The following is a 17,621-nucleotide window of genomic DNA, read 5'->3' on the forward strand; positions in this document are numbered from 1 at the left end:
GAGATTTAAAAGGTCTTCTTGCCATTTTGTTTAGTAAACGATCTGCAATTTACCAGAGGTATAAATTTACCCTTTATGTCTAGTAGATACTGAACAAGATAGAAAATGTCATAGAGAACAGGATGTTTGTCAGTGGCAGCCCCCCTGTACATTGAGGGTCACGCCCCCCACTTTCGAAGTTCAAAGGCTAACCTGGCTCATCTTAATATGATATTTGATTTGTCCAACAGATACCAAACTAGTTCCGGATCAACACTATTTCCACACTGATACTGTGACAAATCAGCATTTCATATTCTTGGCGGCCATCCTATTAAAACAATTTATAGAAATGTTGCACACTTACTTCCGTCTGCTTCTCACTTGCTAACAGATCGGACCACATGTTGTTAAAAGATGGTTAAAGACTGCCAGAAACTCACCACAATAGCTTGTTGTTATTGTGCTACTCACCAGTCTGCTCATAGCAATTTGATCTAGACAAGAACGACACTCTCACCAGAGCCAGGTTGAACAAAAGATGGGTAACCAAGCCTTTGAGCAACCTCTTGTGTTTGGGCCGGGGGCATGAGCGGCAAAGCTGCATGAAGGCACTCGCTGACATGCCAATGCAGAAAAACACTAGACACTCATTTAGCCTGCTCAGGCACTAGAGACAGATACTAGAGCCTGCTCGCAGGCTATGAGTAACTCTATCCACCTGAAAAATCACTAGTCCTGACTAGAAAGTGATTACCCAATGGATAGCTTTATCCAGCTTTTGAACAATTGGGCCAGATTTATAGCTAAGGGTTGTTCAGAACTAGTCAAAATTGTTTTAGCAATTACAGTTTGTAGCTGAAGTAAAGCCAAGAAAGTAATTAACAGCAAAATAGTTTTTCCCTATATTTATTTATTAGACATAGCTGAAGTGAATTATTTCTATCATCATTCATAATATCTGGATTCAGGATTCTAGTTTCCAGTTCCGGATTCCGGTTTCCGGATTCAGTTATTTAGGGTTGCCCTTAATGATGTATGTTCATGTTAATCTTGAATAATCGGAAATTTCAGAGAGGTTAAAATTATCATATTATATCTGTGATGGTTCTGTACGTATCTGTTGGTGTGCAACGATCTACACCAATAATTCAACGTAATAATGTACAGTGTATATTAATTAACCAAATTATGCTGTTTTAAGTTGACCAATGCTACTATTGTAATGTGATGTTGAAGCCCACAAATTGACAAACATGCCCAGTGTCAACTTGTCAAATATATGAACTGGCCAGAAAGTCTAGATTACAAAATTTTCTGAAAGTTGGAATTACCAGGTAAGATATTTCGTAAACATTATTTTGTAATTAATGATTTCTCAGACATTGTTTTCTTCAAGAAAAGATTCATACCCCACATGGAGGTTTTTTCTCTATTATAGCTCTATCTTCCTGATACTTTAATTTGGAATTTTTGAAGACTGGCCATGAATGGGTGTTAGGTGTGAATATCTTCTGGTACTGCACATTCAGATTTACATATAGTAAACAAGAACATCAGTATTTATCCTGACAAACTCTGATTTTCTTTTGGAAGCTGAACTCATATGCAGTTGTACAGTTATATGTACAGCCAAACAGCCTGGATGGCCCTTTGATTGGGACTGGGCACGTTGTTGTAACTTGCAATGTTCCAGTTTCTTGTTTAAAGCAAATTGCATTTGCTCTCAAAAGCAAGTCGCCAAGTTTATTACAGTTATTAAGTTTTATTTGCATCTCAGGGCAGAGCCTGCCACTGTGAAAGTTGGGGTACCGGCCCCTAGCATTTGATTCACTAACACTCAGTAAACAACTAACAATGAAGTACACTGTATATCAAAGAAGGGAATGTTATCTGTTAGTGTGTAAAGATTATAATAAATTGTAATCGATATGTTTTTATCTGAATAACAGTGGTGTTCAAGTAGCAGCTACAGTATGATTACATGTCTGTTCCTGTCATTCAACGTATGAACAGTTTACACATGGGCAGCCTGTATTAAGACATCAAAGATTTTCAAAGCAACCATGGCCTGGTGAGATATTTCTGAAGAAATATAAATTTAAGGTCCTCATGATTGCTTATGGGCATTGATTTTTATTGCAAACAATATCTTACTGAGTGTATTTTTCTTGTGTACTAATTGTTGTAGAACACAGAGATCACAAAGTTATGACAGAGATATTAAAGTGTGAAAAGTTCTTTAAACAAATGCATGCAGGAACAAATTAATTTATCATGGATGCAGCTTCTGAGAGATCCCCAATGTTAATGGAACATACACCATACATACATGCAAAAGAGTTCAATAATTTATTACTTAAGATTGTAATGATTTGTTTGGTTTCTACGCATTTGCAGACAACTTGATGGGATTATAATTTCTGCACCAAGGTCATTGATTAAACTGACTGAGAAGTTGAGTTCTGCAACCCATCCTGTGTGTTGTAATATCATGGCTGCAACATTGTGACAGATACACTGTATTACATTATTAAGAAACACATATATTAACTAATTTAAGGTGCCTGTTAAATTAATCAGTTTTTCTTAGAGATAATTTGCTCACGTTTTTTTTAACAATTGCTTTTTTGGCTTTAAAATGATATTTATCGTGTTTGTAAATCAATTTTGTGATAATCTGCATTGGACATGGCATAAATTAATATTTTGCCAACACGAAATGGAGACAGACAGCCTTGCCATTCGCAACGTCCAATGAGGCTAATTTGTTCCCTACTGTTGTACAAATAGTGTTCTCTTGTTTATAAATTATTTCAATCTGTTGTTTAAATGATTGCCTCGTAACCCCTATGTCCAGTTTGGTGCATGTAGGATATTGATGTATTGTTTATCCATTTTGCTGTAAATTATCTTAATTAATGTGTCAATCAAAACATATCTTGGATATGCTGGGCTCTTCTGACAAATGTACCTATGCCTCATAACCTTTGAGTGTATTTGGTTGTGTCGTGGAGACAAAATACATGTACATAATATAACTTACTCTTAGCTTGCTTATAATTCTTGGTATAATTTAATCATAGCAAAATTAATTAATGGAACCCAATAACAGCTCCTGTAGTCCACAATCTCAGTCAAGAAGAAGAACAAACACATTGAAATTGAATAATAAAATTATTATTAGAAGCCTATACAAGTATTCATGATCAGCAAAAATAATATCATAATCACCATTCATGCAAGAGTGATTTTGCTTATTGCAAACCCTTTCAAAAGGAGGAGATTCCAGACAAAAGTGAAGATGGCTAAATGTATCTTTGGGGACAAGTTAGAAAACAAAACTTTCCAACTTTTCACATATGTATACTGTTTTGATATTTTTGCGAGATTTCATTTGGTAGAGATTTAGGGACTGAGTATTGTAACCACTGCACTTCAATCAGTCCCCAGAGCAAAAAAATGTTTAAACTTCTTTCGTGTGGGAGTCCCCATGTTAACTAAGAAAGAATATAATGATTAATGACAATGTCTTGTCTTCCTGAATAAAGTAGGAAAGAACAGGAAATGCCACCAAAAAGCACAGAAGAAGATTTTTAGTGGCTTCCCAGAAATCCTTGAAATCATGGCTCTATATTTCATAATCACACCATCTTACACCTCCATCTGCTGATGTGATCCTATTTCCGGCTGAAACTATTAAATTGTTCGCAGTTTACCTCACATACATATTCGATTATTTTCATTAGTAACAGCATTCCAAAAAGTAACTGAGGAGCTCCGCTTTTAGGCTCGGCTAAATCTATATATTAGGATCTTGAAAAGAGGTCCAGTATAGTATAAGTTAAATGAATACATTTCTACTTCACTGTTATTTCGAATGAAATGCCCATTTTACGTACGCTTGTAACCTGGGAGTTCTCGACTTATTAGTTTGTCTTTCGGTTGACTGACAAGTGCATTCTTCTTTCAGAGCGACAATCTCCGTCGGTAGCTATAGAACCGAATCTTAATCGTTTGTTTCACTTTCTTCATGTATTTACAAATGCTTGATCCGTTATAAGCTTGTAATTTAGATAAATTTCGTTTCTCAAAGACGATGTTCAAAGCACAAAACAATTCTGTATTCGGAATGGTCATTGACAAACACGGCCGGATTACGACCTCCAACGGGCGTCTGTTTTTATTGAATCCACAAATGCATAGCTAGTTCACCAGTTCGAAGCGCCAACAATCTTAATCGCATCGTTGTAGGACGTAGGTTTCGTTTACTATTCGTTTAGAAAATTCTCTCTTTCGAATACAAAAAACGCGATGCGTTTAATTTACCGTGTAATTTCCTCACCTATGGTTTCCATTATTTATTTTGGTCTGGAACCCGGAGGATCGTTTGAGCTCGGTATTTAGTCTGATGGCTTCCAGCTTATCCCAAATTCGCGTTTTATACAGTACTTTGACAAAGTCAAGCTTTCCACCAGAGATAGAAAAGAATATACAGGCTATGAAAGTATTTGTGTTTTTACAGTAGCGGCGAACCCGAGTTCGAAGAAATCCTCGATGGCTCCCAGGCTTTAGCTTCGCAAAGATTAGCCCACTTCTCTGGTCTTTTTCTCGTTTCTGGTCGAGTTTCATCGGGAATGAAGAGGAATACTCTATTCTACTCATCCTGTATTGCTACAACCTCCAACAACACATCTTTGTATTCTGCAACGATTTTGACACACCCTATCCCATGTTCGCATATATTCTTCTCAGAAACAAAATATTGTTATTCCCGAAATGACGTACCAAGTCAGGAGCCAACTCGTCCCATTCTCCGCTATTCCTAGGTCGTAAACATGGAAAAGGGCAATTTTGGAAACTTTGAAAATTTATACAAAATTAACGAAAATAGCTACAAGGATAATTTTTTCGCCGTGGTGATCAGGAGGAAAAGGAAATTTATGTTGTAGTTTCGGGTTAGTGGCACTTTAATGTTAATGTTACATATTATTCCGTATTTCCATTCCCCAGTTGCTGCTGTTTCTGTTTTACTTAAGGTTACAGTATACCTTCGGGTCGGCAATTTTCTTCAAATTTGGATTTTTGGGTCAAAGTAGTGGTCGAAGAATAATCTCTAATTTCTGAAAAAAAAGTTTTGAAAAAGGCTAAATATTGGCGGAGAAATAGCGGTTTTACGTTTTCACCGGAAGTAAAAGTTTACCTCTTGATTGACAGCTCTATGGTACGTATGTAATCAACCGAGACGATTTTCGCGGGAATTACCTGTATGGATGTCACGAATTGACTACTCTGTTGATCAGCATTGTTGTTCTGACTACCCAGCATTTTTGGTGTTAGGTGTAACTCTATTAAGTTATAAGTAGACATAGACCACGTTGAAACCATGGACCAGTTCGAAAAAGCGAAAACAGCGAAGAACGAATGAAAATACACCAATGAGTGAAGAAGCGAAAGTTCGCCACGCAGATGAAGCTATAGCTATAGTATAAGGCGGGCAAAATATTCGTGGTAAGAGAAAAGAAAGGTTCTGTAAAAATTTCGGAACTTGACAGCAATAACAGGAATGTTGACAGAGACTCTTCTGATGAGTTCGATATCGACGAATCGCCGGACTCATTGAGACCATTTGAAATATTATCCGTGCACAGTTGACCACACACAGTTGCTCCCCGCGCTTTCTTTTGTTTATTTTCTTCGCTCAGCCACTCTAGCATTCGTATCCTTTTTAGTCTTCCCCATTTTGCCAGCCCAGCTTCAAGAAAACCGAGCTACAGAAAAATTACCTCTCCGCCTTCAGTTCCTTGAGCGCATTGCGAAACACAAAAGTTTTTTAGAGATTCGCGCGTAAATTTCACCAGGAGGTTAACGGTAGTAAACTTTCCCTGCACGGATTGGCTCAGTTATCTGAGAACCCAGTTGAAGGCGTTTGTGGGCAGAGTTCGTTTGCGAGGCAGAAGATTTTTCTAAGCGCTGTTTTCTCGAATAAATTTTTTCACTTGAAGCAGACACTTTAAAGAGTTATAACTCAAAGGGAATTTGTTCAATTGCTCTCAAATTTGGACAGTAGCTAGTTTAACATATAAACTAAAAAAGCGTGTCTGGGAATTGTTAATTTCGAAATACCTTTCCTTCGAGCGCGATTTTTGTACGATTACTCCACATTTTTTAAATCCTATTTCGAAAATGTTCTGTAACTTTTTACTGCAATTGAATATGTCAAAACGCAGACACGTTTTTTAAGCGCTTTGGGCCCTGAAACAGGGGAAAAAATTAAATTGGCGAAAAACGAAATTCGCTTTGACTTGTAGCTTTCGAAAGGTGATTCGGGGCTCACATTTAGTGGTCGTGAAAAATTCGACAATTCATTTTATTCCAAAATTCTTGGTATAGTTTGATAGCCAGCTCTATAAGCTTTAATCTGATATAGGGGTTTAGGTATCTACAGCTTAAACTGCACGCGCAACATCGCTTGCACGCGAGACACCCCTGAAGGTATACTGTAACCTTAAACGGAGAACCAAAAGGCCTTTCCATTGGAGGACTCGTAGTTATCACCAAGTCATTATCTTTAACGGTATGACAAAAATTGAATGATATTACATTTGCTATTGTTGATGTTTAGAAATCCCGAATCATTCACAAATTATTTTATTTCCCATTTGATATTATTAACTCAAAATTTTGGTTTATCATAATGAATCTAGACTATATTCTCTATTTATTCCCAGATTGTCGGAATCCTTGTTTCCTATTTTGCTGTTATGCTTACATTGCCAAAATAAATGGAAGCGGATTAAAGATGATCCTATGCAAACACATAGTTCTATTTCTTTCTCCAACTCATTAATAATTCATCAAGATTAAACAAAGGAAATCATAACAGTGATATCTGATCTCAATTAGCACAGCTGTTTACTATTTTTTCTCCTACATTTTAGTTTCAATTAAGAAGATATATCATGCAAACACTCAAAACAGTGTTTAGCCACATTTCTAAACATCTTAAAGTTGGTCAAAAATACTCCGTTGCGCGTCGTATTTTCAACTCTCTTCTCGGTGTTTGGAAATGTGGTCAAAGACGGTCTTTTGCGTTTGATATATGATATGTGTCAAATAAGTGTACTTGAGAAATGAAGATACTTATCAAAACTCAATGACGTAGTGGAAGTATGCGGCTAAATAAATGATATCTTTATTTAGTAAACCATTTAGTCAATAACAAACAACTTATTTCCGTATACACATAAGCACTAGGAATTGAATTGTTTCTTTCCTTGATGTTTGATGAAACGATAAACTGTTTCTAAGTCGAGTCATATCGTAATCTTATATATGATATTTAGGAGCACGAAAATATCCGTTTAAGAATTTCTTCTTCTTACGTCCAAATCTTTGCCCAGCTTACTGCTTACGCCAGCATGCTGTAGCTAAAGCTCTTACAGGTTCAACGACGCTAATAAATGCTTAAGTTATACTTATGATATCCTACATTTCGATGCAAGAAATAATTGCTACATACAGACAAAAAAAAAAAAAAAAAAAAAATTGAGGAGATGTAAATCATTGCCACATCAGGCTTTTATCGAAAAACCCCGTCAACCTTTTGTAACATTGTCAAGTAATAGTATTCAGATCAGGAAGGACTGCATAACAGTACTAAATGAATTTTGATGTAATAGAAAGCGTCTTATAAGTATAAAAGAGTACATCAAGCGTAAAAAGAGCACTAAAATATATAGTAAAGACAATATTATGTTATGTAATGAAAGGAAACTAACATTATTAAAGTTATAATGTTTTATTTTCTAATTTAATAAAAGTGGTGTAAATAGCTTATATCTTAAGTAAATACCAAGTGTATCGCGAGTAACGCATTGCCATGTAGTGTTACTTTCTTTTCTCGTGTAATATATCAAATTTAATGCCAGTAAATAGGGCCTGTGCGAAACGTATCGTAAAGTAATACAGCAAATGAGAGGTTTATTTGAATGTAATTTGAACCCATGTAGAAAGAAATAAGAATCGTCGCCTTGGTCATTGTCATTGTTGTTGTTGTCGTTTTTGCTTGATGTTCATTATTCCAGGCTGATCTTCAATTTTAAGATGGCAGAGTTAACAACACTGCAAGGTATGAGAGGATAATTCCTACAATCTGAAATGTAATCAAATCAAAATAGATAATTCTAAGATATAATATAGCTAGAGACAGTACATTTGAACACATATGAAGTGTGCTTTATAAAGTCTTTGAATATTAAACAAAGAAATCAAGGAAATTAAAAAAAAAAGAGGGAAAGGAAGAAAGAGACAAATAGAGATAAAAAGGGGGGGGGGGGAGAAGGAGAGAATGAAAAAAAGAAAAGAAAACAAAAGAAAACAAAATACTTAAATCAAAATATATTCGTTTGGAACATACCGAGAGAGCAAGAGATTTGTTTATCACTACCAATCCTCCTACGGACAATCCGATTGGCTCTCCACCAAGATGTATCAGGAATTGCAATAGCTGAAAAAATTATGAACAACTGGCTTTCGATCTGTCGATATAATATAATACACATGGAAGTTCGTGCTATTGGAGCTAAATTACCAAGCACGTGATGACGAAATATCAACACATGGTGGTTCATCAAAGTTTATAAAACTCTACAATCCCGCAGTTACTTTACATTAAAGGTAAGGACAGTATATGTCACAGGAATTGTAGTGACGGGTAACATAATTATACGTACCTGCAGATGCTCTTTTTTGTCTGGTGTGCCTACATTATAAATGGTGTCATAGAAACTGTGAATCTAAGAAAAAATATATATTCATTTCACAACTACAGTACAAAATAAATCGCCGAATCAGTGGTACAAATAAAGCGCCTGGAACATAGTTAATAGATGGGACTGGTTATGAAGCCCGGAAAACATCAAAGGAGAAAACAAAGATGCCAAGATTTATGTTGGAAGGTCCAAAACCGTGCGCAATCCTTTGATTTGCGCTCATACACTATGCATGAGTTACGTAACCAAAACATTTATATTGGTTAATTCAAAGGTCAGTAGTAAACAACTATTGTGTTTTGTGCACGGTTAAGGCGAACAAAGAGAACAAAAACATACAACACAGAACTTTTGTTGAGTTTCATAGCAATTTCACTCTATTAACTATGGCCTGGAAGTATACCGAATGTATATATAAAAATATATACTGCTGTTGTAAGCTTGTTAAGTTAGTTAAAAGATTGCCACAGAAATCGTAACCGTGTGCGTTCTTCGTTTTATAACCAGTTTAAAATCAGTCGGATAATAAACATATTATTAGTAAGTCAAATGCCTTCTTATCGCAGAATATTTTTGTTACATAATTATAATTTAGTTGTTGTTCGGGTCTCGACACATTTGGTGGGTTTGTCTTCTGTTCAGCAGGTAACGATAAAATTTACAGCAAGGATCATACTTAACAGTCCAATATGGTTAAGATACGCTATATAAGTCTGTTTGTTTGTTTTTTCTGTTACCATTACCAGTGGAACCAGTAAGAAAAGGACAGATTTATATATGGCATGAAATGTGGTGGTATTCAAAAACCCACCGCAAGAAATTTAAAGCATGGCCGAGAACAACGGTTACGTAAAGTAAAACAACAACAACAACACTTACTTGTAGCTAGAATAAAACAACGACAACAAGATTTGACAGGAACAGCTGTTACCGCAATAAATAGCTAGTTTTCTGCAGGTTGCAAAAAAGACAGGGTAAAGGCGAGCTTATCAAACATAACCAACCGTGCTCTCACCTTCTCATTGACTCTTATTCCAAACACAAGGATAAGAGCGACTTCCCCCGACAGACCCATCCACCAGTAAAGAACAGTAATGATGTAAGATACGTCATCTTCATTTGAATTCTTTAACAACTGATGAAAATTGAAGCAAATAAGAGGAATATGCAGGGACATTACAATAAAGAGGTACGGCGAAAAGACTTTATCGGCCAAAGCAACTGTTTCACAGAGTTTGTGATGCTCCTGCCTCAGCCATCCGATGTTGATAGAAATGGAATTCTGCGTGGATAACTTCTTGTGCAAATTCTCAAACATTCCTGACAAAACCGTGCATACGACACAAAACAACAACCCTGGTAATACCCATGCAAACGAGTTAAAAGCGCCAAACACTAAGTGAAGCAAGCGGTATGCCAACAATCCATTCCACGGTTGAAACCGCGCGACCGAGATACATCGGTAAAAATCTAGAGCTGCGAGGCAAATAGAGTTAAAGGCAACGGCACAGCATGCTATAGCCAAAAGGGTACTCAGCCTTCGCTTGGTCAGTCCACTGAGATCAGATTCTTTTGTGAATAAGTTGCTAACAAGTTTTGACAAACGCGATGGCTGTTTCTGGGATTTAGGCAAAACAAAAAGGCATATGATGTTAGTTCCCATGCATTCTAAATACCAAATGCTAAACGTCAGTAAAAAGTAAGTATTTTGCATTTGGGTAAAACCTTCAAAGAAAATGCTCACGACTGCTTGTACAAAGATGATGCACTGTCCCAGCAACACACTTGCACAGTAAAATCGCGAAAAACAGTTTGAGCCCCCTTGTGGAGTTTCCAAAAAGGACGAGTCACCATAGAACTCTCCAGCCAGTTTCATCATCTTCAAAATAGGACGAAGCCTGTACGAAATTTCCATGCGACGATTATTGCAATTGTCCAGTTCCGTTCCAAGTTCGTTTGCCTGAGACGCTTCGTGTATCTCTTCCATTTCAAGGTTTTCTATTCGCGACATTCTTTGGTTTTATACGGCGACGAGGGATGATCTTCATTGAGGCGAATCACCTGCATACAGAACTGTCCCTGTGACTAACATTTTTATATCACTGTTGAAAGAAAAATAACGGTGCCCGTGACTTTCTTTAGAGGATGTCCAATAGTTCTCTTTTCTCACGCATATAGTTGTTTTCATAAGTAATGTTCTGCGGGATATCAATTAACACCCTTCCGGACTTTTTTTTTTCATTAGCAGCAATAAATTGACCCAAAACTTCACTGCATTTTTTCACTCCAGAAATCTCAAAACAAAACATTGGAAATGCGAAACTGATAGACTACTGAAAAAGGGATATGCTAAACAGATTTTTGAAAACGTTTACGTACTTCTCCTGGAAAATTAAAATCGTCTTCAAAACAGTAAAAAACAAAGTAAGCTAAAATGAAAAACAATAAAAGCCTTTCAACTGTCAAAACTTAAATGTAATTGATGTTCGGAAATTGGACGCAGAATCGTGGCTGGAGGTGATCTTAATTAAAAAAAACCCAGAAGTAATTTAAAAAAAAATATATTTCTTAATCAAAAAATAACACTATGGTCATTTATCTCTACTAAAAACTCAAAATGTGTTTTCAGCAAATTTCATTGTGAATGGTAGGATAAATTTGTTCTTTGACGTTCCTAAAATATATATACTTTATAGAGGTATTTTATAGAGGTAGCAAGCTCGAAGTAAAAAGGGGAAGAAGAGGCACATCCATGGAGTGAAATGCAACTCTCAATCTTCCTCAATCAATTGAAATTTTCCCGTTGCCTTCAATAGTTTACTCTTTAACGTGGTGCAAATACTCTTAAAATTATTTGAGCAGGGAAAGGAAAGTAATAATAATAATAACAAAAAAATAATAATAATAGCAAAAAAATTAATAATAACAAGCAGACATCCAGATTAACAACAACAACAATAACAACAAAAACGTTAAGATTGCTATCACTGCACTGTAGAATGAAATGAGTGATTAAAAACAAGACTTTGACAATATATTGCGGAGCCTTGAGTTCATTATTTATCCATCTTGATCTGGGACTGAAATAAGAGCTGTAGAAAAATATTTCTGATTCTAAAATTACAGTGGTAGCAAATGGAAAGTCATTTAATCTAAATTAAAATGGCGCCACTGTGCTTCCTCGCAACTGCGCGCAAGCGCTTTAATCAAACGCGATCCATTATACAAACCTTACTCCAGTTACAAGGAAAAAGGAATTTAAAACACTTTACCTCTTTTTGTCAGTTTTACAGAATTTGCAGATAGTTTACTTTGACGCTAAGTAAAGGCAGCAAGGTGTACCAACTCCAAAACTATGTTTACTAGCATATAACAAATATACGAAGAGTGCGAATCGACCTTTTTCTTCAATTGCAAACAGGAACACTATGGCATTGTCATTAAGTTGACGATTTACGTTTTTATTAACTTTCGATTTTGATTAGTATATACCTAAAATGAATGAAACGAATAAAGGTCATGTTAAGAACATTCTCATTTGGATCATTGTAACGTAGGCTCCGCAGATTCTACTGTACAGTCCTTCGAAAGTTAGCCTTCGTCCAAAACTAGGACACTTCAGCAATAAGCAAAATGAATCGTCTTATTTTAGAAAAGAGTTTACTACGTTAACTGACGGGCGTTGATCATCCAAAGGGTTTAAGAGTTGTGGGAGTGGATTCTAGCACATAGCATCCTGTTTTTCTATTTTTTTTTCCTTTATAGGGGGACTAACGACAGATGTTATTAAGGGATTTATCTCATGAGGGTCATTATGTTCCATAACGAGGCAGCTGTGGATACACAGCGATCCGTGGCCTTATTCAGGGCGAACACGCTCATGTATTACCCTCTGACGCGTAATAGAATTATTTTAACTTTGTTTTCTTTTCCTTTTTAAACTTTAAATAAACTAGATATAATTTATGAGTTCCAATGATGAAAGCGCCCAGTAGAAGCAGTGGCATCACTTTTTCTCTTAAAAAAACAGGGTTAGCTATGCATCAGGCATTGACACTGAGTTGAGATAACGTTATTCTCGTAAGACAAGACGAGCCATAAATGCCAATTCCTGAACTGGACGGAAAACTCCAAAACTCGCAAGGTCTCTTTTAGATTATAATCAGTTAATCGCTCAATTTCAAGTGATAATATAGAAAAAAAAAAGGACAATTTCATAGCTTCGATAGATTACTGTTTTCCTACGAAATGATTATATTCCTTTTAATTATGAAGGCGGTATGGTTGATCATCGCAGTTATACACACAACTTAAGCTGTTGTTTGTATAATCTCGTTGGTGCGTTTCTATCTTAATAAACTACTATTTCAGGTTTCATTCAATTTAAAGGTAAGTTAGTATGTGGCCAAAATACGTCATACACTGTGACTGAACTCCTTCAATGATGAGGACAGTTCTACCCCCACATTATTTTTTCTTAAAAAAAAAAAAAAAAAATGTTGCGCAACATTTAAAGCGACTCTACGCATTAACTGTCAGAAAAGAGGGCGCTTTGACATACGTTTGTAATTTACTGAAATGTTCAGCAACCTTGCCCTTAAAACGGATTCGATGTTCCAAATTTTTCTACAATAATATTTATGTGTTTTAGGCTTTGGAAGGTAGGTAGTAAGGGACAGCTAGATAGCCATACGTTTGATGGAAATGGCCGCGTATTAGCCCATGCGTATTAATCATTCCGTTAATTGTACTACGACGCTCAGAATACTAACAAAACATACGCTTTCGGCTCATGATGAAGCCAGCCCAGAATTATATCGTCAGTTGTTGTCGTTGTTGTTGTTTTTTTTGGTGGGGGGGGAGGGGGGGATTTTTGGGGGATTTCTGGTTATATGTTTTAGCCACGAATAATCTCAAACTGCAAAAAGCCATTATCAATGAAAAACACATTTAAAAAAATAGAAATTAAATCCTGGATTAACGTTCAATAGGGCCTACCTGTAGGCTTACTACTTTTGTAGTAATATTAGGGAGCTTATAGCTAGAACGACAGCATATCGTCGAAGCCTAGCGCAACGTCGATTGAGCGTCGATTAATTTAACCTACAAATCAGCGAAATTCTAGAGTAATTCAGTTTATCTATTACTGTCAGAGCAATCTCAAAACTGATATCATAAACTGAAAGATTAAAATTTGTACAGTGTAGAATGTATTATTGCCGTTAATTATATGAAAAGATATCGTTTGGTAATCATCAAAAAAATGAAAAAAAAAAAAAAAAGCGTTCATTGCTGGGCTTTCATTACTGCCAGTTGGGAGTAGAGTCCTCGAGACGCGTGATATATAAGTTGCGCATAAACCAGACATGGAAGAGGAAGCCTGTATGTACGAGGAAGAAGATCACGATTGATTTAACTTGGCAACGTTATGAGCACTGCGAAGTATGAGATGATTATCCCGACGAGCTGCAATGAAACAGAAAATGTCTATTAGATTATTACTGTAAAATGTTTAGTTTTGGGAAGTAAAACACTTCAGAGTCTATACAGTACACTTTTTAATGCAAATAAGGTTTAGACATCATTGAAATAATTCGCTAAACGATTAAATATGCTTTTCCTACACGATCTTCGATAGTAAAACTAAAAATGCTTGATCGCTTCAGCTGGGGCGTTTCCTTTAAAGTATTTAATTGTGGGTCAGTGGCATTAAGCTCTTAACGCCATTTCTTAGAAGGCTCCGGGCTGTGTCTTAGTTTCGAAATGATATTGCATGCAGGTCACCAAATATAAAAATAAATTTTAGAATGAGAAGATGCACACCAACATACAACAAGAACATCTGTGAACGAGAAGTGCATGATTACATTAACTGTTTTAAACTACTCACTTTTGAAATTTGTTATTAGTTTTGTGTCGATAAATTGTAGCATGCTCCGCCCCTGATACTCATTAACACACGATGGATCAGCCGCAACAGCCTACCCGAAGGTTTTAAGTTTATGAATACGACTTAGTTAAATCACTAGTTATTGCTCCATTTTGCTCTGGCTCTGTTTTTGTCGACAGTTTTTGTTTTATTGGTAGTTTTGTCAAAACTAAATTTGGGTAAATTCATACCGAGAGTACAAGTGATCTGTTTATCACTGCCAATCCTCCTGCCGACAATCCGATTGGTTCTCCACGAAGATGCATCAGGAAATGCAGCAGCTAAAAAAAAAGGAAATACTCTCCTTGTTATAGAGGATTTTGTACCTCTCTGAAGACAGAGGTGGAGGACTTTCAAACCGAACAATCGATCTGCTTGATGGGTGTCTAATTCAATTTTGTTATTTGTTTTTGGTGTTTATTTATAAAACTGAAGACAAATGTGCATCATGCCATTTGAAAGAGAGTGATAGCTTCCAACTTTTGCCCGTTACAATAATCAGCTGACTTTAATACTGGCATTATTCTGTAACTTATCTACTCAAGCGTAAGCAATGTCTCGATTCATACCAAAACAATCTCCTGCTAACATAAAAAAAAATATATATATTATTATTACAAAATTGAAATAACAACATTTTCTTCCGAAATATAAAAAGTAAACTAACCTCCAAATGCTCTTTACAGTCAGCAACATCAATGTTCTGCAGGGTGTCATAGAGGCTATGAATCTAGGGGGAAAAAGTGTGATAAATCGCATAATTATGGTTTCTCCTAAAATGAATATAATAATTGAGAATGACCCAGATCTAGACTTAATCTGGAGTCCAGCACACTACCTAAGCTCCTTCCTTCCTTCTTAATGGCAGGAGGATGCGCAACTCACCTTCTCATTGACTTTTACGCCAGACCACATGACAAAGGCTAACTTAAACGTGAGTCCAGTGCACCAGTACGAAACATTAACAATAAACATGATGTTTTCCTCGCTAGAAAATGGAGATCTTACGAGCTGGTGGAAATTGATGCACATCAAGGGGACGTCCAAAATAACTGTCAACAAAATCAGAGGTGAGAATACTTTGTCGGCGAGAGTAACTATTTCGCAGAGTTTACCGTGTTCTAATCTCAGAGATCGAATATTGGGGACATTGGGACTCTCTGTTGAAACTTTTTTCGCCAAATTGTCAAATATTTGGACCAAAAATTCGCATGAGACATAAAACAATGTACATGCTAATCCCCATGCAAGGGCGCCAAAACCAGAAAACGTTAACTGAATCCAGCGAAATGTAATTAATCCATTCCATGGTCGGAAACGGGCTACCGAGACATTTTCGTGAAAATCTAGCATCAAAAGCAAAGCAGTATTGAAAAAAGCAAAGATGCCAGCAAACGTCAGTGTTAAATACACTTTATGTGTCATCTTTCCACTGAAATCAGATGTTGTTGATAGTAAGCTGTCGAAAAATCGTCTAAAGCGAGACGACTTTGCTTGCCTTTTGGGCAAATTAATGAGGCAGATCGTGGTAAATGCCGCACATTGGACGTACCAGATGGTGAACATCAATAAGAAGTAAAATGTCTTCATCTCCCTTAGGCCTTCAATGAAAAGACTGGTGGAAGCTTGTACCACAAGAAACCACTGACCGATCAATACCATCCCACAGTAAAAGCGAGAAAAGAAGCTGCAGTCCGACTGCACCCCTTCATCCATTGAAATATCCCCATAGTATTCTCCGAATAGTTTCATTAACCGTAGAATGGGACGAATTTTGCAAGATAAATCTACGCGATTGTCCTTCGCTATTCGTGATTCTTTCGATTGAGTTTCGTTTACGAAAGACCCTACTGACTGAATGTCCTCAAGCTCTGAGTTATGTACTCGTGACATTGTTATACAAGCGAAAGAGAAACAGTATCAAAGTGAATCTGTATACCGGAGTCTTTTAAGCGGGTCGATGACCTTTAAGCTCAAGACAACAGCCAGCTTGCAGCTGTTTAGAAATATATCCCTGTTTCTCTTTAATAACTTGAGTGTTTATGTTCTATGAATAGTGGTTGGTCGATTTCCTTTCAAAAACAAAACTAATATTAACTTCAGCAATTGCTTTCATTCTTATTCTGACTTGCAGGATATGAAGAAAAGACTTAAAATGTGCGAAAGCAATTTGATATTGGTCATATTTGAAGAAAAGATTAGAATTTCAAAAACCCAAAAGGCTATGTACAATTTAAACTCATTTTGAACCCTGTGCGGCTTTCTAATTTGACAGCAGTGATAAAAAGTAAATGTCACTTATTTGTGTAAGCAAGATATCACTTTTCCATTTGGAACGATATGCTGACTGGTAGAAATTGTTTTTGTGCTGTAAAATGACATAACTAATATCGCCCATCTTTTCAAGAGGTCTAGAAAAAAAAGGATGTTCTATTTTGTTTTTGGTTACATTTTAATAACTGTTTCCACTGCCGAGTTTCGCATCAGCTTATCAAAGTTCCCTTACATTTCGTGCTTTTATCGCGAGAGAACAATCGTGTTAAAAGAAGGTAATGTCAACACCGCCGGATACCAAAGCCACATCGTAGAAATAGAGACCTCAATACACCCATATGCTGAAATCAGCTGCGGCGCCTCAAACTCTGGTGGGAGAGATATTCGGGTACAAATTAACAATCGCTAAGAGTAAATATCTCAAAATTTGTACTGTAAAATTTGGTGATGGAGGGAGATGTTGACCTACGCATATCTCAAATCAGTACTGTGCCCATAAAACCCTTAACGCGAACTCAATCCTCTGATTGGTGCTGACGACCTGGCTACCTCAGCGCGCGCTTGTTCTGCAATGCTACATTGACAGAAATTACATTTGGTTTCGCTGTTCACTTCTCCCTCACTCAAGTTTAAGGTGATGGTAAGCTTTGAAACTTCTTATTTTT

The 17,621-nt window shown here is 36.5% G+C and overlaps 1 protein-coding gene and 1 long non-coding RNA gene across 3 annotated transcripts in view; one reads left to right on the plus strand and one right to left on the minus strand.

Moving 5' to 3' along the window:
- The window catches only part of LOC145482930 (uncharacterized), a 3,884-nt gene extending 1,475 nt beyond the window's left edge, over positions 1–2,409 (plus strand). The window contains exons 2-4 of one of the 2 annotated variants that reach the window (XR_014048846.1): positions 1,184–1,316; positions 1,932–2,053; positions 2,380–2,409. This is a non-coding gene — a long non-coding RNA (uncharacterized LOC145482930). Of the gene's footprint in view, positions 1–1,183; positions 1,317–1,931; positions 2,079–2,379 lie in introns of those variants that run through there. The other variant, XR_014048845.1, reaches the window with a different exon arrangement.
- An 11,756-nt stretch (positions 2,410–14,165) lies between these two features.
- Positions 14,166–16,575, minus strand: LOC145480458 (uncharacterized). The gene is made up of 4 exons (XM_081458714.1): positions 15,568–16,575; positions 15,350–15,412; positions 14,874–14,963; positions 14,166–14,219 (listed from the first exon to the last, which is right to left on the minus strand). Exons 1-4 carry the CDS (start codon positions 16,573–16,575, stop codon positions 14,166–14,168), a joined length of 1,215 nt encoding a protein of 404 aa, XP_081314840.1.
- Positions 16,576–17,621: the final 1,046 nt, after the last annotated feature.

This window comes from Orbicella franksi, chromosome 3, assembly GCF_964199315.1.
Source record: "Orbicella franksi chromosome 3, jaOrbFran1.1, whole genome shotgun sequence".
Lineage (NCBI taxonomy): Eukaryota > Metazoa > Cnidaria > Anthozoa > Scleractinia > Merulinidae > Orbicella > Orbicella franksi.

Coding starts and splice junctions, on each gene's coding strand:
- LOC145480458 (XM_081458714.1), bottom strand. CDS start 16,575: ATGTCACGAGTACATAACTCAGAGCTTGAGGACATTCAGTCAGTAGGG. Junction 15,413..15,567: donor GCGTAAAAGTCAATGAGAAG/GTGAGTTGCGCA, acceptor TTTTCCCCCTAG/ATTCATAGCCTCTATGACAC. Junction 14,964..15,349: donor ACTGTAAAGAGCATTTGGAG/GTTAGTTTACTT, acceptor CTTTTTTTTTAG/CTGCTGCATTTCCTGATGCA.